The sequence below is a fragment of the Myxine glutinosa genome, chromosome 2 (genome assembly GCF_964187855.1).
Source record: "Myxine glutinosa chromosome 2, kmMyxGlut1.1, whole genome shotgun sequence".
In the NCBI taxonomy this organism is placed as follows: domain Eukaryota; kingdom Metazoa; phylum Chordata; class Myxini; order Myxiniformes; family Myxinidae; genus Myxine; species Myxine glutinosa.
Window position 1 is genome coordinate 255,242,511 of NC_136262.1, and position 26,163 is coordinate 255,268,673.

The window sequence follows — 26,163 nt, forward strand, 5'->3', positions numbered from 1 at the left end:
GCCCTTCCGCCGCGGCGAGGCCGCCCCCCGTCCACGGTGCCCCCCACTCGACCGCCCACCACCACACCGGACCCCCTCCCACGACCCGCCAGGGGTCGCTTCGGCCGGGTCATCAGGACCCCCCTCAAATTGACCCTGCCGGTGCAAGTCGATTCTGGGGGGACGTGTGTAGCGGCTACCGCTGGGTTTTCACAATCGCCTTGCACCTATCAAGGACGCGGAGCGATCACCATGCCGGGCTCGTCCGGGCATGCCCGGGCAGGCTCGCCCTCAACTTGCCAGGCCGCAGCCAGGACGCTGGGCCACGCCCCCTCTCGCCTTTCCTGGGCAAACGCTCCGGGATAATATGTATATATATTGCTGCCCGATAAACGGGCTTTTCAGAGTGCCTGAGTGTTTGGTTTGATTAAAGCAACTCGGATGAATTCCAGCTTTTTGTCGCGTCCATTCTTCCGATCGACGTGGGAGCCCCAGCTCCTTCAGAACTTTCGTTCTGAATTTCAATTTGGCAAATTGTAAGTTAATCCCGAGCACGCACTCTAGAAAGGATTTGCTTCTACCTCTGTCTGTCAAACAAAATTGAAAATCATTCCAAACAGGAAATTTACTGATTATAGGGATGTCATAAAGGAAACGAACAACAAGCACAGATAACTAATGTACCATGTTAAATAAGGTGGTGTAAAAGACGGTGGTGCATCAATGGCGGTAGACTTACTAAAGAAGGTTTGTGTTTTTTTGCACAGCCTTTGAAACCACGATTTTATTCAATTGAATTATGTGCTCTTGAACACAGTAGAACACTGTTCGCCTCCTCGGCACTTTCAAAAACATTCCGTTTTCTGTACTTGGGAAAAATATTGATGCCTTCTCATGCCCTGAGGGCTGAGTAACTGATATTCAGCATTTGTGCCTTCTCGTGCCCTGAGGGCAGAATAACTATGATATTCAGCATTCACACCTTTTCATGCTTTGAGGGCAGAGTAACTCATATTCAGCATTCATGCCTTCTCATGCCCTGAGGGCAGAGTAACTGATATTCAGCCTTCATGCCTTCTCATGCTTTGAGGGCAGAGTAACTGATATTCAGCATTCATGCCTTCTCATGCCCTGAGGGCAGAGTAACGGATATTCATTCATGCCTTCTCATGCCCTGAGAGCACTGTAACTGATATTCAGTATTCACACCTTCTCATGCCCTGACGGCAGATTAACTATGATATTGTTACAGACGCGGTTTTAGATGTTATTTTACCGAGCGGTGGTGTATTACCGCGTCCGAACCGTTACTCCCCGATTAGAACCCGATCCCGCCCGATTCCACTCGAACGTTGGCCAAATCGCGCTACGCTAAATCAATGATGGAAAGGACACAACGGCTGGGGTAAATGACACGACACAAGGGGTACAGTTCTCAAGACCTCCGGAGGAGGATATAATTGGTGATGCAGAAAAGGGGTAGATTACACGGTAAGAGGTAAAGCACAGAAAAGATGGGCACTTAAACACAGTCTTATCGATCCCCGACAGACCACAGACAAACGGGACAAGACTGACTTACACGGGGATTGATGGCAGGGAAGGACAGGCAGTCGATAGCACAAGGTGCACCTTGGCTCAGGGGCAGAATCAAACACGGTCCGGTCCAGAGATGCGGGGAGGTATTGCAGCGCTCGGAGGTGGCGTCTTCTCTCTCCAAGCTGAGGGCGCATCTGACGTCACCTCCCTCTTCCTGCGCATGCTCAGCGGGGAGTGACACGCCCTCGGCTCGTTGGCTCCGCCCCAGATGGAATCGGTCCGCCGCTTCTATTGGGTGCGGGGGGTTACCGGGCTCCGCCCTTGACGAGGAGCTGACAGCGAGCCCCTGCGTCGTAACCCCGTCGGAGCACATGTTCAATGGCGGCTAACCAAGCCGGAGTGAGGACGCACACTCCCCGCGCCGCCGCCGCTGTTGTTGTTGTTGTTGTTGTACCATGAGGAAGAGCTGCGGGGAGGTATTGGGAGGTCCTAAACTTTCTAACGGTGCCATACAATCACATTCTGGTGCAACGAAGAGTCAGAATTAATGGAAACGAGTCCTTAACTGACATAGACTAAGAATAACTAGCAAGATGTCCTATAGTTGTCTACGTGAGATGCGGTGGACCTGGATGCGACATTTAATGGGGGAAATAGGGGGAGGTCGGGTCTACAGAGTGTTGTTTACAGAAAATGGGACTAGGGAATGGGGGATTGGGGATAGTTGGGAAGTATTGGGGAAATAGGGGAATATTTACAAGCGGATATGGATGGAGGCCAATCTCATATCCGCAACATTGCACCCTTCTCTACCTCGGGGCGTCCCGACCCGATAAATTTTTACTTACTTTAGTGTGGCACTCAGATGTAGTTCCCTCTACTATTAACTCAACCCTGAGTGCGACAGTTTTACAGATGTTCACAAATGAGTAAATATGTCCCCCTGCGACGTTGCACCCTTCTCCTCACAGAAACACACCCACAGGATAACCGAATCGCGGAAAGAATCCTCAAACTAAACATACAGCCGGTAGGGAGCATCATTTATACAAGACTACACTGATATTTACACTACGATCCAGGACCTGTTTTCGGAGGAACACATGCAGATGTTATGCATAGAGAGAGCACGCATGCCAGCATCGATACACCAACCCACGAGTGCCCTGTGGCCCTACGGCCTTTAATAATGTGCAGAGCACCCCATCCAAGCACCAAAAGCACCACCCCATACACACAGTCAGCACCATCCGGTGCACCAATAAAGTGTTCATAGTCACCGGTGGTGTCGCAGCCGGCCGATGTTCTGCCGCTGGTCTTGCCTTCCTGAAGTGCACTTGGCCTTCTGGCTTCTTTCAAAAATAAAGAAAGGCGCCAACCGCGTCCATTTCTAAATTGTGGCCGTCAGGGGGCCAACTATAAGTGGTTCACCTGTATGGCATAGGTGCCACGTTGACCCATAGGTCCATCAACGGGTGGTGCTTGCCCGCAAAAGAACCGGTCCATGGTGGGCGGCCACAAAAATTGCGGTCCATATGGTGTATCGATCCAGGCAGCTAGCAGCGAAAGTACAGGCCCACAACTGCGGAGCCAGCACCTCTCTCTCCTCTCTCTCTCTGCCCCAAAGCCAGATCCTCGGAGGTGGGAGACAAAAGAAGACAATTGAGTAAGGTGGTAAGGGCGCAAAAGTGCACGCAATACAAGGTAATGCACACTGGGGGCACATGGGAACCAGGTGAGACAGGTACGTTCCTACCGTACGCCCCCCACCCCCACCAGGTAACCTACATTGCCCCTCCCTTACCCCTTACTGTATCCACAAAACACAACACTACCCATAAACATCTACTTTACAAATCAACAAACGTCCCTACTGTCTCCCCCGTTCCTCCCATAAACCAAATTCGTCTTCTCTCCCTCCTAACCAATCAAATTTGCCATCTCCAATTCATCATCAGTCCCTCCTAAGGAGGGAGAGATGGAATCACCCCAATGTCTTATCCACGTCGTGATGCGTCTCACAAATCCAAACAGCAATTCTCCTTTCCTGCACACAGAACAAAGAAAACACAGGTGTGGAGTCATCATCTTCACCTCAGGTAAGTGGCTGCGTATGGTGCGACAGGTTCATCAATCCTAACTATTTCCTAAATGACTTTAACAACTTTACATTACCCGGGGTCTTTCCCTGCCAATCCATTGGCCAACTTACACTATGGGTTCTAAAAACCAATTCCCATTGACCAAACTGTGGTGCTTCTCAATTTGGGGTCTCACTCCCCCGATTCATCTCCCGGTGCCCTCGCACAATTTCTGGGCTGTGACGTGTAGCTCTCGCAGCAGGTCTACCCACCTGCACACCTCCACCACTGTAGTTGCCACCCGAGCTTACCTGCTCCTCACCCTAACCTAACTAACTGGGGAAGGCCCTCTCGCACTCTCACCCCCTCAGTGCCCTCTCTGGCACGGGCTGCCCGATCCACACCCGGGATCCTCAGGCACCCACTGACACTAACGGCTCCCAGAGCCCACCTGCGGCCTCACCTGGCCGACATCCTCACAGTGGTGGAGTGCCCAAACCAACTACACACACTAACAGGCTACACGCCCAGCCATTTCCACAACACTAATGCACCCATCCACAATACCATTCTGCAACCGCACCACAAATGCCAATATCCAACCACAATTTACCTATACCTTCTAACTATTCTTTAAACTACCCTCCCCGGGTACTCGTGAAAATGGGTCCACTCTTCCCCCATTCACACCTTCGCACCATGCACACCACTCCGTACCACTTACTCCAACTCTCTCCACACCACTCATTCCAATACTCCATGTACTCCACACTCCATGTATTTCACACAACCATTCTCCATACCTGTTGTTGCACACCTGTGCACTCATACTAGGTGCCGCCTGCACCCTTCTCTCCCCCAAGCGCATTTGCGCTGATCCACAACACCCACTACTCATACACTGCTCCACACTGCTCCACACACCTGCCCAGTTCTCACACAGCATCATCTCATCTAACTACTCCCCTCTGAAACTTGCGCTTCCCAGTCGTCCCTTTAAACTATTGCGCTCCCTCGTCATTATCATCCACTCTAATCTACCTGCGTCCCCACCACAGGTATCAGTCCCTAACTAAACTTAACGTCACCTAATGTCATCTTCGCTAGATCCCTACACACCATATCCTAACCCACCCGGGCTAGTTTTCACTGCCATACACCCCATAAACCTAGTGCTCCTTTGCCCCCACTTTGTTTAACTTCCCTTTCCGCTTGGTCCCTCATGTCCCTCAATTTGCCTTCCATACTGTTTTCTAACCCCTCTAACCCCTTTTGCATCCCTTCCATTTGATTCTCTTGAGCGGCCATTCTGTTTTCTACCCCCATTAACCCCTCCTGTATTTCCCCTAATCTATTGTCTAATCCCTCTATTCTACTCCCTAACCCTCCGATCTGGGCCCCCATCCTTTGTTCTAACCCCTCACCGGTACCCCTCGCTTCGTCCCTCATTACCCCCATTTGGCCCTCCAATCGCTCACCCTGAGCATCCATCCGGTTCCCCATTACCCCCATTTGGCCCTCCAATCGCTCACCCAATCGCTCACTATCAGCCCTCATTTACTCACTATCAGCCCTCATTTGCTCACTCTGAGCATCCATCCGATTCCCCAATTGCTGACTATTAGCCCTCATATCGTCCTTCTGTAGGTTGAGGGACGCCTGCATTTGCGCCATAAATTGCTCCATGAGGGCCTGCATTTGGGCCATCCCTCCCACTTGTGCAGCGGGTGCGGCCGCCGCAGCCATGTGCGAGGCGCCATTTTGCGAACCTGCCGCCCTCACTGCTTCGCTCTCCTCTTGTCCCTCAATTTGGTCCTGGATCGACCCTGCCTCACTCTCCTCTACCGGAACCCAGCCGTCTTGATCCGCCATAGCGCGACTTTCAAAATTCGGGTTTTTATTTTTGTAAAACAAAATCAAATTTCGCCGTTAATAATTTCGAGCGCGTGAAGCGCGCTTCGGGTCCGATCTCACTCCTCGACACCAATTGTTACAGACGCGGTTTTAGATGTTATTTTACCGAGCGGTGGTGTATTACCGCATCCGAACCGTTACTCCCCGATTAGAACCCGATCCCGCCCGATTCCACTCGAACGTTGGCCAAATCGCGCTACGCTAAATCAATGATGGAAAGGACACAACAGCTGGGGTAAATGACACGACACAAGGGGTACAGTTCTCAAGACCTCCGGAGGAGGATATAATTGGTGATGCAGAAAAGGGGTAGATTACACGGTAAGAGGTAAAGCACAGAAAAGATGGGCACTTAAACACAGTCTTATCGATCCCCGACAGACCACAGACAAACGGGACAAGACTGACTTACACAGGGATTGATGGCAAGGAAGGACAGGCAGTCGATAGCACAAGGTGCACCTTGGCTCAGGGGCAGAATCAAACACGGTCCGGTCCAGAGATGCGGGGAGGTATTGCAGCGCTCGGAGGTGGGGTCTTCTCTCTCCAAGCTGAGGGCGCATCTGACGTCACCTCCCTCTTCCTGCGCATGCTCAGCGGGGAGTGACACGCCCTCGGCTCGTTGGCTCCGCCCCAGATGGAATCGGTCCGCCGCTTCTATTGGGTGCGGGGGGTTACCGGGCTCCGCCCTTGACGAGGAGCTGACAGCGAGCCCCTGCGTCGTAACCCCGTCGGAGCACATGTTCAATGGCGGCTAACCAAGCCGGAGTGAGGACGCACACTCCCCGCGCCGCCGCCGCTGTTGTTGTTGTTGTTGTTGTACCATGAGGAAGAGCTGCGGGGAGGTATTGGGAGGTCCTAAACTTTCTAACGGTGCCATACAATCACATTCTGGTGCAACGAAGAGTCAGAATTAATGGAAACGAGTCCTTAACTGACATAGACTAAGAATAACTAGCAAGATGTCCTATAGTTGTCTACGTGAGATGCGGTGGACCTGGATGCGACATTTAATGGGGGAAATAGGGGGAGGTCGGGTCTACAGAGTGTTGTTTACAGAAAATGGGACTAGGGGATTGGGGATAGTTGGGAAGTATTGGGGAAATAGGGGAATATTTACAAGCGGATATGGATGGAGGCCAATCTCATATCCGCAACAATATTTAGCCTTCATGCCCTGAGGGCAGAGTAACTGATATTTAGCATTCAAGCTGTCTCATGCCCTGCGGGCAGAGTAACTGACATTTAGCATTCAAGCTGTCATGCCCTGAGGGCAGAGTAACTGATATTCAGCTTTCATGCCCTGGGGGCTCAGAGTAAGTGATACAAATAATGACGGTGGGTGCCTTTACTCGGTGAGCACTGTGAATAATGTATTTTCCTCTTCTTTTTTTTCATAATTTTTTTTATCCAGGACAAAACTTTATAACAAATCAGCATTCTTCAGGGTAGCGCCATGCAAAGTATTACTGTACATATGTATTCAATGTTAAAATTAGATAACGACGAAACCGTTAAATTCACAATCATGTGACAGAATTTCACTATATTTGGATGGATGGATGGATGGATGGATGGACTGAGGAGCAGAAAAATGGACAAGCATATTATTATATCGATAAATAATCATCTGTACGCAGTCAATCCGCCTCCTTCCCCATTTTTCTGATTGTGCACACCATGTACGTTCCAGCTGAAATTGAGTTTATGTAGTTGAAATTTCACCATGCATCTGAATCGATTTTTTTTTTTCATTCTTTGTCTTTTGCAGATGTTAATGACATGAAGCATGTCACTCAAGGGAATTCTCAGAACAGTGAATGCGTGATTAAACAGGAAATTCCTCTGTTGCAGGTTGTCTGTGGAGGTCTGTAGCACCGTTTCTTCTTGAATTGCCTTATGTTTTGACCATGAAAATGCTGCAGTTCTGATTTAATAAACAGTCAATTCATTGGAAATAAGATCTGACCATGCTTCATATTTTCTCTCCTTCATTTGAGGTTAGGTTAATGTGTTTACATTGGCCTGCTTTTATAGCACGATATATAACCAAAAGAGTTAACAGCCCGTCCCGATAAAGGCAACTCGACATTAAGCTTCATGTGCGCATCGCATCGCCTTCAATTCCAGATGGCTTCTGCGGGCTACACTTGGGTCTATTTTAAAATATCGAGTGATATATACACAGTGAAAGGTATACATGGGGGCTGCAAAAGTACTGGTCCCCTCTTAGGTTTTCACATTTTGATGCCACCTGAGCTTATTTGATGATGCTTTCAAAAAATACATTTCAAAAATCAAGCTTCACATATAAAGTCCTCACAATCTAATCCAAAGTGATAAAGCTTAAAATGCAGATAAGATATGAACAAGTACAGATACATTCAAAGTACATCACCCCCATGCCAAATAAATAAATATCCTCCAGCGCGGCATTGCCGGGGCTCCTTTGGCCTTTGGCGCCCGGCAATACTGCCGTGCGGCTCACAGAGACTGAATTGAGTGGGAGAGGTGTACAATAATTGATTGATGAATTGCATCATTAAAACTGGAACGCCACTCAGTTGAGCGCATACTCCCGCCGTGGGTGGCCGCTGCTGAGCCCTATCTTCCAATGGTAAAAAAATTCCTGGATCCGGAATAATATCCTGAGCTTCACCAAAAACTAATCAATTCTTCCTTATACCAAGGGCAATCATCCCACCAACTTTCATCCAAATCCGTTCAGAACTTTTCCAGATATCTTTTTCACAAACACGAACACACGAACATACACACACACGCACACACGCACGTACGCATGCACGCACACACATACACACATACGGACGGACACGATCGAATGCATTACTCCCTGGTGGGAGTAATAACATAAAATATTTTCTTAATCTATTGGCTAATAGCATACCTAAACCACCAGTGCTTCACCCGAAGCTGTAACTTTTTGAAAATAAATGAAATTGGGCATTAATCGGAAAAAAAATAAAAAATTTGTTGATTAATAAATAAATAATTAATTGATTAATTGATGAATGAATAAATCAAAAAATACCTTTTACAGTCAAATCACGTGTTCATTGTCGTGTCCAAGTATCAGCTTCCTAACAAAAGGTGCCTGAGATATTGCCCAGATGAGAGAGAAAATATATAAATGACTCACAGTCATACTAAAATAGGCCATTTGTGTCTGCCTGATGAATTTTTGACGCCAATACATTCTGTCATTACTTATCCAATCTCAACCAAACTTTACAGGATGACGAAGGGTTTCACATTGAAGGTTGTCGCGCATTCATTTGCCCCCCTCCCCAAGGGGGTTTTCTCCCCCCAAGCGAGTTTGCCTGCCATTACCGTCAATGGGGTTGCATGTTGAGCTGTATATAAATGTTAAATTAGCTTTATCGTGGCGTATTTCCAAAGATTTATGGTGGCATTTTTCCAAAGACGCTTTTAATGATAATCGCATATTGTTAATGTTATTACAAAACAATATTAATACTAATAATGTCCCACTTCCCCATGGCGTGTTTCCTGCAGTGATAACATGTATAAATAGCTTAGAGTTATAATGGCGTTTCTGTGGGAGCAACAGCTTCCACAGGAAGTAAAAATATTACACACCACAAACATGTATGCTTAACTTTTTAAACAGTCGCTGATGCTGTTTATAACACTAAATGAAGAAATTTGGAGGAATCCTGACATGTGTGAGGTAAGTTTTACTTACAGAACTGAGCGAAGATATACTGTACTCTCGGTACCCCATAAGTGTTGGGTTAATAACATGACCCTTGCCGGCGCTAACGTGGCGTTTTTCGTTGTGAACTTTTGAAACTCGCTCCTTCTGTTTAACACGAAACTGAAAGGGAGGAAGCCCGGGGTGTGCTCATTTACCAAGCAGCTAGCTAGTGCTTGCCAAGCCAGCCATTCCTTAATGGTTTTGAATGGAATGCTTGCTAAAATGTTTAAACCACTTGGCGATCTCTCCACAAGAAACTTGGTAAATTAACTCACACCCAATGTTCCTGAGACCAGACCAGAGATCGACTGTAATCTATATAGCCCAAAGAGGAATCGCCATTTCTGCCCCTCCCGTAGTTAGCGGGTGTACTAGTGAAAATAAATAAATAATAATCATAAAAAATTAAATAATGAATCAATTGGCTAATAGAATACATAAACCACCACCATTTCATCCGAATCTGAAACTGAAATTTTAAAAATTAATTAAGTCATTAATCGAATAATTAAATAATTAATCGATTAATTGATTAAGCCACAAAATCAAAAATAGCCTTTACAGCCAAATCACTTGCTCATTGTCATGTCCAAATATCAGCTTCCTAACTCAAAAGGTGCCTGAGATAACGCCCAGAAGAGAAAGGAAATATACTAGTACTAAATTAATCAACAACAACAACAGGCATTTTAACGCCATTTTCCCTGCAAGAGCGGGGGTTAGCCTTGCGGTCCCCATGATAATGTTCTCCATTTTGCCCTATTTTCTGCATCTCCCCTTAACCCCCTTGCCCGCATTTCTTCTTCGACCATCTTTAGCCAAGTCTTTCTCGGTCTTCCCCGTCCTCTACTTCCTTCTACATTCATTTCCCATCACTCTTTTCAACCAGTCACTTTCATCCTTCCTCAACACATGACCAAACCACCTCAACCTGTTTCTCTTCACAGCATCCATCACAGGCTCTATTCCCATCATCTTTCGCAATTCATCATTTGTCTTCCTCTCTCTCAACGATACTCCACACATCCACCGAACCATTCGCATTTCCACCCTTTCCAGCCTTCGTTGCTGCTCTACGTTCATTACCCATGTCTCACTCCCATAAATCATAACACTTCTCACACATGCAGCATACACCTTTCCCTTCAGCTTCAATGACACTCCCTTCCTCGTCAGCACGCCACTCAGTTCCCGAAACTTCTTCCATGCACATCTCACTCGAGCAACCGTTGCCGAGTCTGATCCACCTTCTCCATTCAGCATGTCTCCAAGGTAACAAAATGTTTTCACACCTTCCAGCTTCACACCATCTCCAAGATCCAACTCAACGTTTCCTCCATCTGCAGCTCCCTCTGTGCACACCTTACACTTGAATGCAGCTGCCACACTGGTTAATGACCCTCTCAAACCACTACATTTTTGATGAACCCACTCAGCGCACATTGTACATTGAATGGAGTTCACTCCGACACCCTTCCTGCACACAGCACACGGCCACTTCCCAGTTCTTTCCACCTCACCACATGCTTTATCACTTGCTATCACCTTCGTTTTTCCGATATTCACCTTCAGACCTTTTGTTTCCATACATTCCTTCCACTTGTTCATCTTCTCCTTCAGTCCATCCATACTTTCTGCAATCAACACCAGATCATCTGCATACAACAACTCCCACGGTAAACCCTCCTTTACGTTCTGAGCCAGCACCTCCATCACAGCTACAAATAGTAGTGGACTTAGTACCGACCCCTGATGCACTCCCACCTTCACCTCAAACTCACCACTGTTCCCGTCCTTCGTCCTTACAGCTGTGCGCGCTCTTTTGTACATTGCCATCACTACTCTGATCAACCATTCCTCCACTCCTAACTTCCTCAATGCCCATGTCACTACTTCACGTGGAACCCTCTGGAACCCTCACGTGGACTCTCTGGAAAATCCTCTGTATCTCTTTGCTGATGACTCCACTCTCTGCCGCTCCAATCCTCTTCCCTCAGATCGGCAGTCTGCAGCCTCCTCACTCTCTGACCTGGACAAAATCACAGACTGGTCAAACATGTGGAACATGTCTTTCAATCCTGACAAATCTCACACTCTTACTATGTCTCTCCGAAAAGATCGACTGGACAACCCTCCCATCTACTTTCTCAACAATCCTCTCCAAGAAGTTCTGTCGCTCAAGCTTTTGGGTCTCACCATCTGCCATGATCTTTCTTGGGAAAACCACATTTCCAAGCTGGCCTCCAAAGCCAGTCGCCGACTGGGCATCCTCCGTCGTGCGAAGTCCTTCCTAGGCACACCTGAGCTCCTCACCACATACAAGGCTTTCATCCGCAGCTCAATGGAATACTGTTCTCCCCTATGGGCTGGTGCTCCTGCCTCACACCTGGCTCGGCTTCACGCTGTTGAATCCAAAGCTTTCAGAATCATTGGAATCTCCCGCGATGAAGCTATCTCTGAGGGCCTTTCACTCACTCACCGCAGGCAGGTAGGTGGTCTTTCTGTCTTCTACCGACTCCTCTCCGGCCTTGCTCCCCCAGCTCTCTCTGTGCTCTGTCCCCCAAATATTCCTACAGGTCGCACAAGATCTGCCAGCCACCCTCTGATGGTTAAACTGCCGAAATCTCGGCTCTCTGCTCACCTTCACTCTTTCATTCCTCTTTTCTCCCGCCTCTGGAACAAACTCCCACACTCACTTCAATCACACTCCTTCCTCCAGGTCTTCAAAACAGCTGTTCACCACCATCTCTTATCTTCCCCCATCCAAAACCTTGATCTTTTCTACCCCCACTAATTCACCCCAGATCCACCTTGTTTGAAATTCCAACTTCTTTCCTGGAAGTCTTGGCAGTGTCCATATGTTTTATACCTCTCCCACCCACCCCCCCTTCCCATGCCTCCCCCCCAAAGCCCTCTCCCTCCCACAGTTCTCTCGATGTCTCCATGTCTCTCAGTCCCTGCTCTCAAATGTTGTGTTTGTGTCCTTCCCCCTCTCTCCCCATCTTGTCTACCGCTCCCGATGTTATTTGTTTTGTGTGTCTGTTTGTCTTTCTGTGTGATTAATGTTCGCTCTTTCACGAGCCTCGATCTTGTATACAAAAAACAAAACAAAAAAAAAACAAAACCCTATCGAATGCTTTCTCCAGATCAACAAACCCAAGAAACAACTTCTTCCTCTTCTCCATATACCTCTCCTGCAACTGCCTCACAATAAAAAGTGCGTCTGTCGTTCCTCTTCCTGGCATAAATCCAAACTGCATTTCGTCAATCTTCACTTTCTTCCTTATCCTCCTCTCCAACACCCTTTCCAATTCCTTCATTCCATGCTCCAATAACTTTATCGCTCCAATTAGTACTAAATTAATCGATAATAATTAAATAACTCACCATTTAATTGATCATTGGACAAAGTACTTGCTCACTATTGTGCCGAAATTTCAGCTTCGTAGCTCAAAGGATGGCTGAGATATCGCCCAGACAAACAAGAAAGAAAACAAACAAGAAAACAACCAGAGTGAAAACTGAGTACTCCCTTTCAGGCCCTCTTTGTGCCCAGCAATGACGATTTGCAGCGCCTGGAGATGGCATAGGAAAGGTGCGGTGCACAACAAACAAGAAAACAAGTGCAGGTACATTCAAAGTACACCCCACCCTCCCCCCACCCCCCCCATGCCAAATAATTAAATATCCTCCAACGCGGCATTGCCGGGGCGCTTCTGGCCCGAGATGGTTGTGAGCAGCCGTCTTGAAGACTCTGAGAGAAGAATGACATAGAGTGTGTGGAAGGTGGTTCCGAAGGTGGGAAAAATCGGAACAAATGAGTGGAGGTGAACAGTGGTTCTGGATTTGGGCAGATTCACTAGGACGGGGTTGATGGTGGACCCCGTGTGTCCTGCAGATACCTGAGGTAGGCAAAGCACAGAGAGGAGCAAGACCAGAAAGGGGGTGGAAGAAGACAAAGTCCACCGATCTGTCAGCGATGGCAAAGTGATAGGCCCAGAGACTTTGCTAAATTGCAAGAGATTCCAATAATCTTGAAGGCTTTGGTTTCCACGACGTCAAGCTGAGCTGTAAGGGAGGGGAGCCAACCCAGAGTGGAGAGCATTACTCCAGGTGAAAGCCTTGTTGGTGGATAGGAGTTCAGGTGTGTCAAGGAAGGACTTTGCACGATGGAGGATCACACACTTCAAGGTGTTGGTGAGACACTCTCACATACTTGGACTTTTGCCTGGCTTTAGAGGTCAACTTTGAGATGTGGCTTGCTCAAGTGAGATCATGGCTGAGAATGAGACCCAAGAGCTTGAGTGATTGACCTTCTTCAAGACCGTTGTTGAGAAAGTAGATGGGAGGGTTTGCTGTATGTCCTTTCAGAGAGAGAGAGAGAGAGAGAGAGTGTGAGTGTGTGGGATTTCTCAGGTTTGAAAGACATGTTTCAGGTGTTTGACCACCTTGTGATTTTGTCAAGGTCTGAGGAGAGGGAAGATGAATGTCACGGCATGGAGTGCAGTCATCAGCAAAGAGTTAGAGAGGGTTTTCCAGAGAGTCATTGAGATCATTGATGAAGATTAGGAATAGGATGGGGCCAAGAACACTGCCTTAGTGCACTCCAGCCTTGACGGGGAGAGAAGAAGGGGTTCCTTTGGGAGCCACACATTGGCTACGAGGGTGGAGGAAGTCAGTAATCCGAGTGTGGAGTTGGCCTTGGATTCCATTGGCAGACAATTTGGAGAGGAAGGCAGGATGCCAGATTTTATCGAAAGCTTAAGATTGTCCAGAGAGACGGCCCTGATCTCATACATGATATTGAAGGCCCCCATCGATATTGTTTGGAGAGTACAAGCAGCATGTCCACGGTATTATTTCTTGGCCATAAATATAAACTTTGTTTTTTAAGATCTTGTAGCTACCAGCCAGTGAAAAACTTAACCTGGTGAGGTATTAGCTTAACTTCACCTAAATAGCTTCACCTGGCGAGAAATCACTCAGGAGGAAAGCCTTTCCTCTGTTCATTTCATTTTCATCGCTGTCGGAATGGTTGGCCTAGCCAAGTCGAACTCATAACCCACTTCCAACTGATCGCCTCAGAGTATGTGCACACAAACAATGGCGGTGGGTGCATTTACTCGGCGAGCGCTGCGTGTTATGTATTGTACACCGCACCTTTCCTATGCCATCTCCAGGCATTGCAAATCGTCATTGCCGGGCACCGAAGGGGGCTCAGCAGTGACGCACGCTGAAAGGGAGTCCTCAGTTTTCACTCTGGTTGTTTGTTGTACACCGTGCCTTTCCTATGCCATATCCAGGCATTGCAAATCGTCATTGCTGGGCACCGGGGGGGCTCGGCAGTGACGCACGCTGAAAGGGAGTACTCAGTTTTCACTCTGGTTGTTTGTTTTCTTTCTTGTTTTCTTTCGTTTGTTTTCTTGTTTGTTTGTTTGTTTGTCCGGACGATATCTCAGCCATCCTTTGAGCTAGGAAGCTGAAATTTCGGCACTAGTGAGCAAGACCTTTGTCAAAAACGGTATTTTTTGTTTTTTGATTAATCAATTAATTGAGGAGTTATTTAATTATTAGTGATTAATTAAGTACTTATTTATTTAATCAAATTTCCTTTCTCTTCTGACCATTAACTCAGGCACCTTTTGAGTTAGGAAGCTGATATTTGGACATGCCAATGACCAGGTGATTTGGCTGCAAAGGCTATTTTTGATTTATTAATTAATCAATTAATCAATGAATCGATTAATTATTTAATTATTTCATTAATGACAATTTTTTTTTTTTTGAAAGTTACAGATTCTGATGAAATGGTGGTGGTTTATGTGTTCTCTGACCGAATTGATTAATAATTTAATTTTTTTATGATTAATTATTATTTATTTATTTTCATTATTAATCATTTATTTATCTTCTTTCTCATTTGGCCAATATCCCAGGCACCTTTTGAGCTCAGAAGCTAATATTTGGACATGAGTGACCAAGTGATATGGCTATCAAGGATATTTTTGATTTATTGATTAATCAATTATTAATTAATCGATTAATTATTTAATTATTTGATTAATGACAATTTTTTTTTGTTTTTTAAGTTGCAGATTCTGATGAAATGGTGGTGGTTTATGTGTTGTCTGACCGAATTGATTAATAATTTGATTTTTTATGATTATTATTTATTTATTTTCATTATTAATCATTTCCCAGGAGGCATGTAGGAAAATGTTCGGAGAACGCTTGGATTCGGAAGAGGGTCAGAAAGCAGTATTCAGGATTGCAAAGCACATAGCGAAAGAGCGGTGTGATGTGATGGGGGTGAGTTGCTTGAAGGATGAAGTGGGACAAATCGTTGTCGACCCAGATGGAATTAAAGGAAGATGGAAAAGATATATGGAAATGCTGTTGAATACAGAGAATGAATGGGATGGCAACATAGAGAGTAACCCAGTTTTAGGACCGGCAGAGAAGATAACTGAGAAGGAAGTTGAGGAAGCGATAAAAGCAATGAAGAGTGGAAAAGCGGGAGGGCCGACGGGAGTTGTGGGAGATATGTTGAAGGCAGCAGGAAGTTGGGGTGTGAAGAGAATGACAGAGATCTGTAATCTGGTGGTGAAAGAAGGCCGCATTCCAGTGGATTGGGAACTGAGTACCCTCGACCCTCGTCCCTCCATACAAGTGGAAAGGTGACCCTCTGGAGTGTGGCTCGTACCGAGCGATAAAGTTATTGGAGCATGGAATGAAGGGATTGGAAAGGGTGTTGGAGAGGAGGATAAGGAAGAAAGTGAAGATCGACGAAATGCAGTTTGGATTTATGCCAGGAAGAGGAACGACAGATGCACTTTTCATTGTGAGGCAGTTGCAGGAGAAGTACATGGAGAAGAGGAAGAAGTTGTTTTGGGGGTTTGTTGATCTGGAGAAAGCATTCAATAGGGTTCCACACAAAGTATTGACATGGGCATTGAGGAAGTTAGGAGTGGAGGAATGGTTGATCAGAGTAGTGATGGCAATGTACAAAAGAGCGCGCACAGCTGTAAGGACGAAGGACGGGAACAGTGGTGAGTTTGAGGTGAAGGTGGGAGTGCATCAGGGGTCGGTACTAAGTCCACTACTATTTGTAGCTGTGATGGAGGTGCTGGCTCAGAACGTAAAGGAGGGTTTACCATGGGAGTTGTATGCAGATGATCTGGTGTTGATTGCGGAAAGTATGGATGGACTGAAGGAAAAGATGAACAAGTGGAAGGAATGTATGGAGACAAAAGGTCTGAAGGTGAATATCGGAAAGATGGAGGTGATGGCAAGTGGTAAAGCATGTGGTGAGGTGGAAAGAACTGGGAAGTGGCCGTGTGCTGTGTGCAGGAAGGGTGTCGGAGTGAACTCCATTCAATGTACAATGTGCGCTGAGTGGGTTCATCAAAAATGTAGTGGTCTGAGAGGGTCATTTACCAGTGTGGCAGCTACATTCAAATGTAAGGTGTGCACAGAGGGAGCTGCAGATGGAGGAAATGTTGAGTTGGATCTTGGAGATGGCGTGAAGCTGGAAGGTGTGAAAACATTTTGTTACCTAGGAGACATGCTGAATGGAGAAGGTGGATCAGACTCGGCAACGGTTGCTAGAGTGAGATGTGCATGGAAGAAGTTTCGGGAACTGAGTGTCGTGCTGACGAGGAGGGGAGTGTCGTTGAAGCTGAAGGGAAAGGTGTATGCTGCATGTGTGAGAAGTGTTATGATTTATGGGAGCGAGACATGGGTAATGAACGTAGAGCAGCAACGAAGGCTGGAAAGGGTGGAAATGCGAATGGTTCGATGGATGTGCGGAGTATCGTTGAGAGAGAGGAAGACAAATGATGAATTGCGAAAGATGATGGGAATATTGCCTGTGATTGATGCTGTGAAGAGGAACAGGCTGAGATGGTTTGGTCATGTGTTGAGGAAGGATGAAAGTGACTGGTTGAGAAGAGTGATGGAAATTGATGTAGAAGGAAGTAGAGGACGGGGAAGACCGAGAAAGACTTGGCTAAAGATGGTGGAAGAAGAAATGCGGGCAAGGGGGAGATGTCAGCCAAGGAGAGATGCAGAAAATAGGGCAAAATGGAGAAGATTGTCATGGGGACCGCAAGGCTAACCCCCGCTCGAGCAGGGAAAATGGCCTTAAAATGCATGTTGTTGTTGTTGTATTAATCATTTATTTATTGGCGCTGAGGAAGCGCCTTTAGCGATTGACTTCCAGCCAGTGTAACGCTAATTCCTGTCACAGGAATTCGGAGATCATATAAGTGGGCGTGGCAGTTCCTGATTGGTTCGTGTTGGGGAACGCCTTCTCGCTGCCGACGTGACGTAAATTCGCGCACGCGCACTGGTGAAGCTTACTCGATCTTACTCGATCCCATATTACATGTACTTTCATTGCATACAAATTATACTTCCTCCTAGAAATTCCATGCCCGAACCTCAGCGCAATCCAAGAGGATTCACTTGTTTTCTTTCTCATTTGGCCAATATCTCAGGCACCTTTTGAGCTGGGAAGCTAATATTTGGACATGAGCGACCAAGTGATGTGGCTATCAAGGATATTTTTGATTTATTGATTAATCAATTAATCAATGAATCGATTAATTATTTAATTATTCGATTAATTAGTAAAAAAAAATTGTTTTCCCCAGTTACAGATTCTGATGAAATGGTGGTGGTTTATGTGTTCTGTGACCGAATTGATTGATAATTTAATTTTTTAATGATTATTATTTATTTATTTTCATTATTAATCATTCATTTATTTTCTTTCTCATTTGGCCAATATCTCAGGCACCTTTTGAGCTGGGAAACTAATATTTGGACATGACAGTGACCAAGTGATGTGGCTATCAAGGATATTTTTGATTTATTGATTAATCATTTAATCTATTAATTATTTTTTGGTGAATCAATTAATTCTTTAATTTTTTTATTAATGACTTATTTAATTAAATTTCTAAAAGATACATCTTCGGATGAAGCACGAGTGGTTTAGTTATGCTATTAGCCAATTGATTAAGAAAATAATTTGTGATAATCTTTTATTGATTTTAATTCTACAATTAATCAATCAATTAGCATACACCTCTAATAATAATAATAATAATGCATTTATTTTATATAGCGCTTTTCAGGAAGCCCAAAGACGCTTTGACAGAGTGCAAAACATAACGCATAGCAAAACATAAAGACAATTGCAAAAAAAGAAGAATCAATAGGGAAATATTCAAAGCACAAAGGAGGGAGAAGGAGAGGAGATAGTCAGGGGTTAGATGCTGTGGGTTAAATGTTGAATGCAGTGTTGAACAGGTGGGTCTTGAGTGATGTTTTGAATGTGGTGAGTGAGGAGGAGTCTCTGATGGTGTGAGGTAGCGAGTTCCAGAGGGTGGGAGCAGCGATGGAGAAGGCCCTGTCCCCCCAGGATCTAAATTTGGTCCGGATGGGGGGGGTCAGGAGGTTGGTACCAGCAGAGCGGAGGTTGCGGGTGGGAGTGTGTCTGGAACCTCTCCCTCCCAATGCAGCCTCTATGAGGTGCACTGCGGTATTGCCGGGCGCCAGAGGCGCCCCGGCAATGCCGCGCTGTAGGATATTTAATTATTTGGCATGGGGCGGTGTACTTTGAATGTATGTGTACTTGTTGTACACCGCTCCTTTCCTATGCCATCTCCAGGCATTGCAAATCGTCATTGCTGGGCACCGAAGGGGGCTCGGCAGTGACGCACGCTGAAAGAGAGTACTCAGTTTTCACTCTGGTTGTTTGTTGTACACCGCTCCTTTCCTATGCCATCTCCAGGCATTGCAAAACGTCATTGCCGGGCACCGAAGGGGGCTCGGCAGTGACGCACGCTGAAAGAGAGTACTCAGTTTTCACTCTGGTTTTGTTTTCTTGCTTTCTTTCTTGTTTGTTTGTTTGTTTGTTTCTTGGTTGTCCGGACGATATCTCAGCCATCCTTTGAGCTACGAAGCTGAAATTTCGGCACAATAGTGAGCAAGTCCTTTGTCAAAAACGGTATTATTATTTTTTTGATTAATCAATAAATTGAGGAGTTATTTAATTATTAGCGATGAATTAAGTACTTATTTAATTAATCAAATTTCCTTTCTCTTCTGACCATTAACTCAGGCACCTTTTGAGTTAGGAAGCTGATATTTGGACATGCCAATGACCAGGTGATTTGGCTGCAAAGGATATTTTTGATTTATTAATTAATCAATTAATCGATTAATTATTTAATTATTCGATTAATGACAAAAAAAATTTTTTGTTTCAAGTTGCAGATTCTGATGAAATAGTGGTAGTTTATGTGTTCTCTGACCAAATTGATTAATAATTTAATTTTTTTATGATTATTATTTATTTATTTTCATTATTAATCATTTATTTATTTTCTTTCTCATTTGGCCAATATCTCAGGCACCTTTTGAGCTGGGAAGCTAATATTTGGACATGAGTGACCAAGTGATGTGGCTATCAAGGATATTTTTGATTTATTGATTAATCATTTCATCTATTAATTATTTATTGATTAATCAATTAATTATTTAATTTTTTATAAATGACTTATTTAATTAAATTTCTAAAAGATACATCTTCGGATGAAGCACTAGTGGTTTAGTTATGCGATTAGCCAATTGATTATGAAAATATTTTGTGATAATCTTTTATTGATTTTAATTATACAATTAATCAATCAATTAGTGTACACCTCTCCCTCCCAATGCAGCCTCAATGAGCTGCACTGCGGTATTGCCGGGCGCCGGAGGCGCCCCGGCAATGCCGCGCTGCAGCATATTTAATTATTTGGCATGGGGCGGTGTACTTTGAATGTATGTGTACTTGTTTTCTTGTTTTCTTGTTTGTTTGTTTGCTTGTCCGGGCGATATCTCAGCCATCCTTTGAGCTAGGAAGCTCAAATTTCGGCACAATAGTGAGCAAATCCTTTGTCAAAAACGCTATTTTTTGTTTTTTGATTAATCAATTAATTGAGGAGTTATTTCATTATTAGCGATTAATTAAGTACTTATTTATTTAATCAAATTTCCTTTCTCTTCTGACCATTAACGCAGGCACCTTTTGAGTTCGGAAGCTGATATTTCGACATGCCAATGACCAGGTGATTTGGCTGCAAAGGCTATTTTTGATTTATTAATTAATCAATTAATCAATTAATTATTTAATTATTCGATTAATGACGAATTTTTTTTTTTTTAAGTTAGAGATTCTGATGAAATGGTGGTGGTTTATGTGTTCTATGACCGAATTGATTAATAACTTAATTTTTTAATGATTATTATTTTTTTATTTTCATTATTAATCATTTATTTATTATCTTTATCATTTGGCCAATATCTCAGGCACCGTTTGAGCTCGGAGGCTAATATTTGGACATGAGTGACCAAGTGATGTGGCTTTCAAGGATATTTTTGATTTATTGATTAATCAATGAATCGATTAATTATTTAATTATTTGATTAATTACTACAAAACAAAAAAATTTCAGTTACAGATTCTGCTGAAATGGTGGTGGTTTATGTGTTCTGTGACCGAATTGATTAATAATTTAATTTTTTAATGATTATTATTTATTTATTTTCATTATTAATCATTTATTTATTTTCTTTCTCATTTGGCCAATATCTCAGGCACCTTTTGAGCTGGGAAGCTAATATTTGGACATGACAGTGACCAAGTGATGTGGCTATCAAGGATATTTTTGATTTATTGATTAATCATTTAATCAATTAATTATTTTTTTATTTATTAATGACTTATTTAATTAAATTTCTAAAAGATACATCTTCGGATGAAGCACTTGTGGTTTAGTTATGCTATTAGCCAATTGATTAAGAAAATATTTTGTGATAATCTTTTATTGATTTTAATTATACAACTCGAACTGCCACTTTAAAACTGCTGGCAGTGATGACCGGTTTACTCGCACCCACTTTTGATACAACCCCACTTTTGATACAACCCCACTTTTGATACAACCCCACTTTCATTGGACATGCTTTGACACAACCCCCTTGGATACAACCCCGATACACACACACAGACACACACAGACACACACACACACACACACACACACACACACATCCCCCCCTACCGATACCCCCACACCCCTCCCCCCACACGCACACCCCTACAACACACACACACGCCAACCCCCCCCCCTCCCCCACATCCCCCCACCTCCACACACACACACACACCACACCCCCAACACACACACACACACACACACACACACACACACACACACACACACACACACAGACACACACATCCCCCCCTACCGACACCCCCACACCCCTCCCCCCACACCCCCACCCCCAACACACACACACACACGCACACACACACACACACACATCCCCCCACCCCTAACACACAAACACACGCACACATTCCCCACCCCCAACACACACACACACACACACACACACACACACACACACACACACACACACACACACACACACACACACACACATCCCCCCCACCCCTCCACACATACACACACACCCCCCTCCACTCACACACACACACACACACACACACACATATCCAACCCTCCCTCCTCCACATGCACACCCCAACCCCCCCTCCCCCCCGCCCCCCCACCATCCACACACACACATATTCACCCCCCCCCCCCACACCCACACACACATCCACACACACACACACACGCACATCCACACACACACACACACAAACACACGCACACATCCCCCACCCCCAACACACACACACACATACACACACACACACACACACACACACACACACACACCTTCACACATATACACACACACACCTTCAGACATATACACACACACACACATCCAACCCCCCATCCTCCACATGCACACCCCAACCCCTCCCCACACACACATATCCACCCCCCCCCACACCCACACACACATCCCCCCACACACACATCCCCCCACACACACATCCCCCCACACATACCCCCCTTCACACACACACACACACACACACACACACACACACACACACACACACACACACACATCCCCCCTGCCCCCACATGCACACCCCTCCACACATACACACACACACACATCCAACGCCCCCCCTCCTCCACACGCACCCCCCCCCCCCCCACACACACACATTCTGTTTCATTTGTTTGTTAATATACCTCAGCTATTGACAAATCTTCAATTATAATTTTATTTGAGGTTCAAATGACCGCGGGAGATCGTGTGATCGTAATCACGTCCTGGAAGGACAAAACGGTGCGTTTCTTCTTCTTTCAACAATAAAGACTTATAGCTTCGAGACCGTACATCCAATCATCTTGAAATTTTGCATACTTCTTCTGCTTGATGAGAGCTACATTGCATTAAAAATTCAAGTCGATCAATGCAGTGGTTCAAGAGTTATAAGCTTTTTAGAATTTGCCTTGCATTATTTATTGCGGCCAAACCATGTGACTTATCAAAACGTCTCAAGTAACATTGAAACATCCCCCCATGAGGAACATTTGTGTAACGTTTCCACTCGATATCTTCACAAATTATGGAGGTAATACCATTTCTAGTTTGAGCTTAAAAACGTCATAACTCTGAAAGCATGTGTCGGATGACATCGTTGTCACAGGCTTTTTTGTTTGTCATGGGTATGCGAATATGCTTGCCAAGTTTGGGCTCTCCGTTCAGCCGTTGCGGAGAAAAAGGGTTTTTTGTGTTTTTTTCACGAAAAACAAGATGGCGGCCGAACCATGTGCCGTATGACTTCGAAATTTTTGCATTGAGTTTTTTTTAACTAAGCATCTGGGAAAAAAAATCTCATTTTCGGGGGAGAAAAATTTTTGTTTGACGAATTCTAACCTCTTAACGTTAGCATTTTAAATATACTCGATAGACATGTTTTTTGTTCCCATTGCAGAGTTCTTTAGAATGAGCCATTCCTCAAATTTTTCCATTGAGCGGTTTCGGAGATACAGAGGGGAAAATTTGAATGTGTTTTACAAGATGGCGCCCATACCACGTGACCCATGACGTCATAATTAGCATTAAAAAATTCTAGAGGCCGAGACAATCATTTGATGAAAATTTCCTGTCAATCCGACCAGCGGTTGCTGAGAACATTAATTATGAAGTTTTCGGAGGTGCAAAATAGGGCGGAAGAATAATAATAAGAAAAACTCTCGCAGTAATAATAGGTTACTCTCCATTTCATGGAGAGTAAACCTAATTAATCAATCAATTAGTGTAAACCTCTCCCTCCCAATGCAGCCTCTATGAGCTGCACTGCGGTATTGCCGGGCGCCGGAGGCGCCCCAGGAATGCCGCGCTGTAGGATATATAATTATTTGGCATGGGGGTGGTGTACTTTGAATGTATCTGTACTTGTTTTCTTCTCTTTTTTTCGTAGAAGCAATTCTCCAAGACAAAACTCGATAGCAAATCAGGATTCAGGGTAGCGCCAAGCAAGGTACATGTATCCAATGTTGAAATTAAGTAATGACAAAATCGTTAAATTCACAATTCTTTCCTCTCTCTCTGGTTTTTAGCTCACCTGGAATGTAGTTCCGGGGAGCTTATGCGATGGCGCGTCGTCAGTCTGTAAACACTTGCAACTTCTTCTCCGAAACCGCTGATGGGATTGTGACAAAACTTGGCACAAACGATGTTTGTTGTTTTGTGACTAAAGTTTGTTCACGGAATTTAAAAAAATCGAGGTTTAAGGGGTCTACTGGGGGTCAAAGTGGATCCAGGTTTGACCCCCCCAAAATAAGAATTTGCTTTTACATCTTAAACTACACACACTATTTTGATGAAACTTGACCACAACCTTCACCACCCGTGATGTACCAATGTTTGTTCACAACGCTAAGAAAATCGAAGTCTAAGAGGGTCTACGGGGGTCAAAGTGGGTCCAGGTTTGACCCCCCCCCCCCCCCCCCAAAAAAAATAGGTATTTGCTTTCTTCTCAGGAACTACACACACAATTCTGATGAAACTTGACCACAAGCTTGAACACCCATAATGTACCAAAGTTTGTTTACAGCATTAAAAAAAAATCGGGCCCTAAAGGGGTCTACTGGGGGGGGGGGGGGGGGGAGGGCGATGTGGGGGGGTTTGAAAGTAGGTATTTGCTCTTCTCTCTGAAACTACACACACAATTTCCATGAAACTTCACCACAACCTTCATCACCCATGATGTACCAATATTTGTTCAAGGCATTATAATTGGGGTCTCAGGAGATATATGGGGTGGGGATCGGGGTGGGGGTGTCTGCCCCCAAAAATAGTTATTGTTTTGTTTGTTTAAAATCTCATGATTTCGTTAGTATGATTGTGCATGCTGCCCTGTCTTCTCGCAACCATTGAAATTGGTTTAAAATACCTTTAGTCATTGTAGTATACTGCTTTATTCTACCAGGTGAGTGCCCGGAGGTATTGCCCCTATTTTTTTTATTTCTGGTAAATCCACTATATTAGCGCTGAGGAAGCGCCTCTAGCGAATGACTTCCAGCCAGTGTAACGCGAATTCCTGTCACAGGAATTCTGAGATCATATAAGTGTGACGTGGCAGTTCCTGATTGGTTCGTGTTGGGGAACCCCTTCTCGCTGCCGACGTGACGTAAATTCGCGCACGCGCACTGGTGAAGCGAGAAATTCCATGCCCAAACCTCAGCGCAATCCAAGAGGATTCACTTGTTTTTTCTGCTTCTACCACTCTCGCACACATACACAGGTCATGTTTTGGACTGGCTGTTTGAAGCGTATCTGGGATTGAGTAGTCAAAGCCTCAATGATTGTTGACAGTTCCCAGCTGATGATCCGGATGTGCATATGCAGTATTATTTGCAATACTCCGGATGAAATCCGGGCAGTTACAGAGCAAATAGTTTGTTGGTGGTTCTTTCCAGAGTAGAGGTGGATGGATGTGACTGCAGTCTGCATGTTGCTGGATTATAGGGGACATTGACCGAGAGGAGAATTATCTGCGGATCTTACACACGGTTGTTCAGGGAGTGTAAAGCCCCAGTCACACCGGGCCTGCGACCAGGTTACGACCTAGCTGCGACCGAAAATTTTGTGAATTGCGGGCGAATCGTAGAAAGAGCGCACGACTGGTCGCAGAGGTCGTGGGTGATCGCCAGAGTAAAATCAGTCGCAGCAAGGTCGATGGTCATGTTCAAAACTTCTGACCTGCGATTCCAAATCGTAAGAGGTCGCAGACAGGTCTTACATGGTCGTACCACCAGTCGTGCATGATCGCGGGTCAAGTAGTCGCACGATTGGTCGTGCTACTGGTCCTGCCACCTGACGATTGGTGGTGCCACCTGTCGTTCAACCTCACGATCGATCCTGCGAGCGTTCGCAGGTCGCCACGATTGATTGTCCGAGCGGTCGCAAGTCGCCACGATTGACCGTACGATTGGTCGCTGATCGCCACCATTATTCGCACGATTACCTACGATTGATGTTGCGATCGATCTTCTCCAATCGTTGGTGATCGCACAACCACGTGTACCACCAATCGTACGATGACCCTTAAAACCAATCGCTGTTTGCGATCGCAAATGGAGAGCGTAGCAAATATTGACGATTGGTCGTACCTCGGCCAGATTGCCATCAATCGCACGATCCAGAAATTGTACGATCCAGTGTGACTGAGGCCTAAAGATCATCAAGTAAATATACAAAGAAAAGATTTGCTCGCTGAATGTTGCCTTGGGAGATGCATTGAATACTGTACATGCCAGACATTCACTTTGGGGTGTTAAAATTGGTCGACGTGGCCCTTTCCCCCCTTTGGATAGTTTTGTTGAAAGTTTATCCTTCCTGAACGTATCCATGTGATTTATTTATTTACTTGCTCATCACATATATCTTTTTTCCCATGATTCCCAATGCAGC

The 26,163-nt window shown here is 45.1% G+C and overlaps 1 protein-coding gene across 2 annotated transcripts in view; it reads left to right on the forward strand.

The window, feature by feature from the left end:
• Window positions 1-26,163, forward strand: part of LOC137420649 (uncharacterized) — a 59,346-nt gene that overhangs the window by 31,625 nt on the left and 1,558 nt on the right. For both annotated transcript variants that reach the window (XM_068105886.2, XM_078772440.1), the window contains one exon: window positions 7,285-7,380. In XM_068105886.2, coding sequence (XP_067961987.2) covers window positions 7,285-7,380 — 96 coding nt within the window. The remainder of the gene's footprint in view (window positions 1-7,284; window positions 7,381-26,163) is intronic.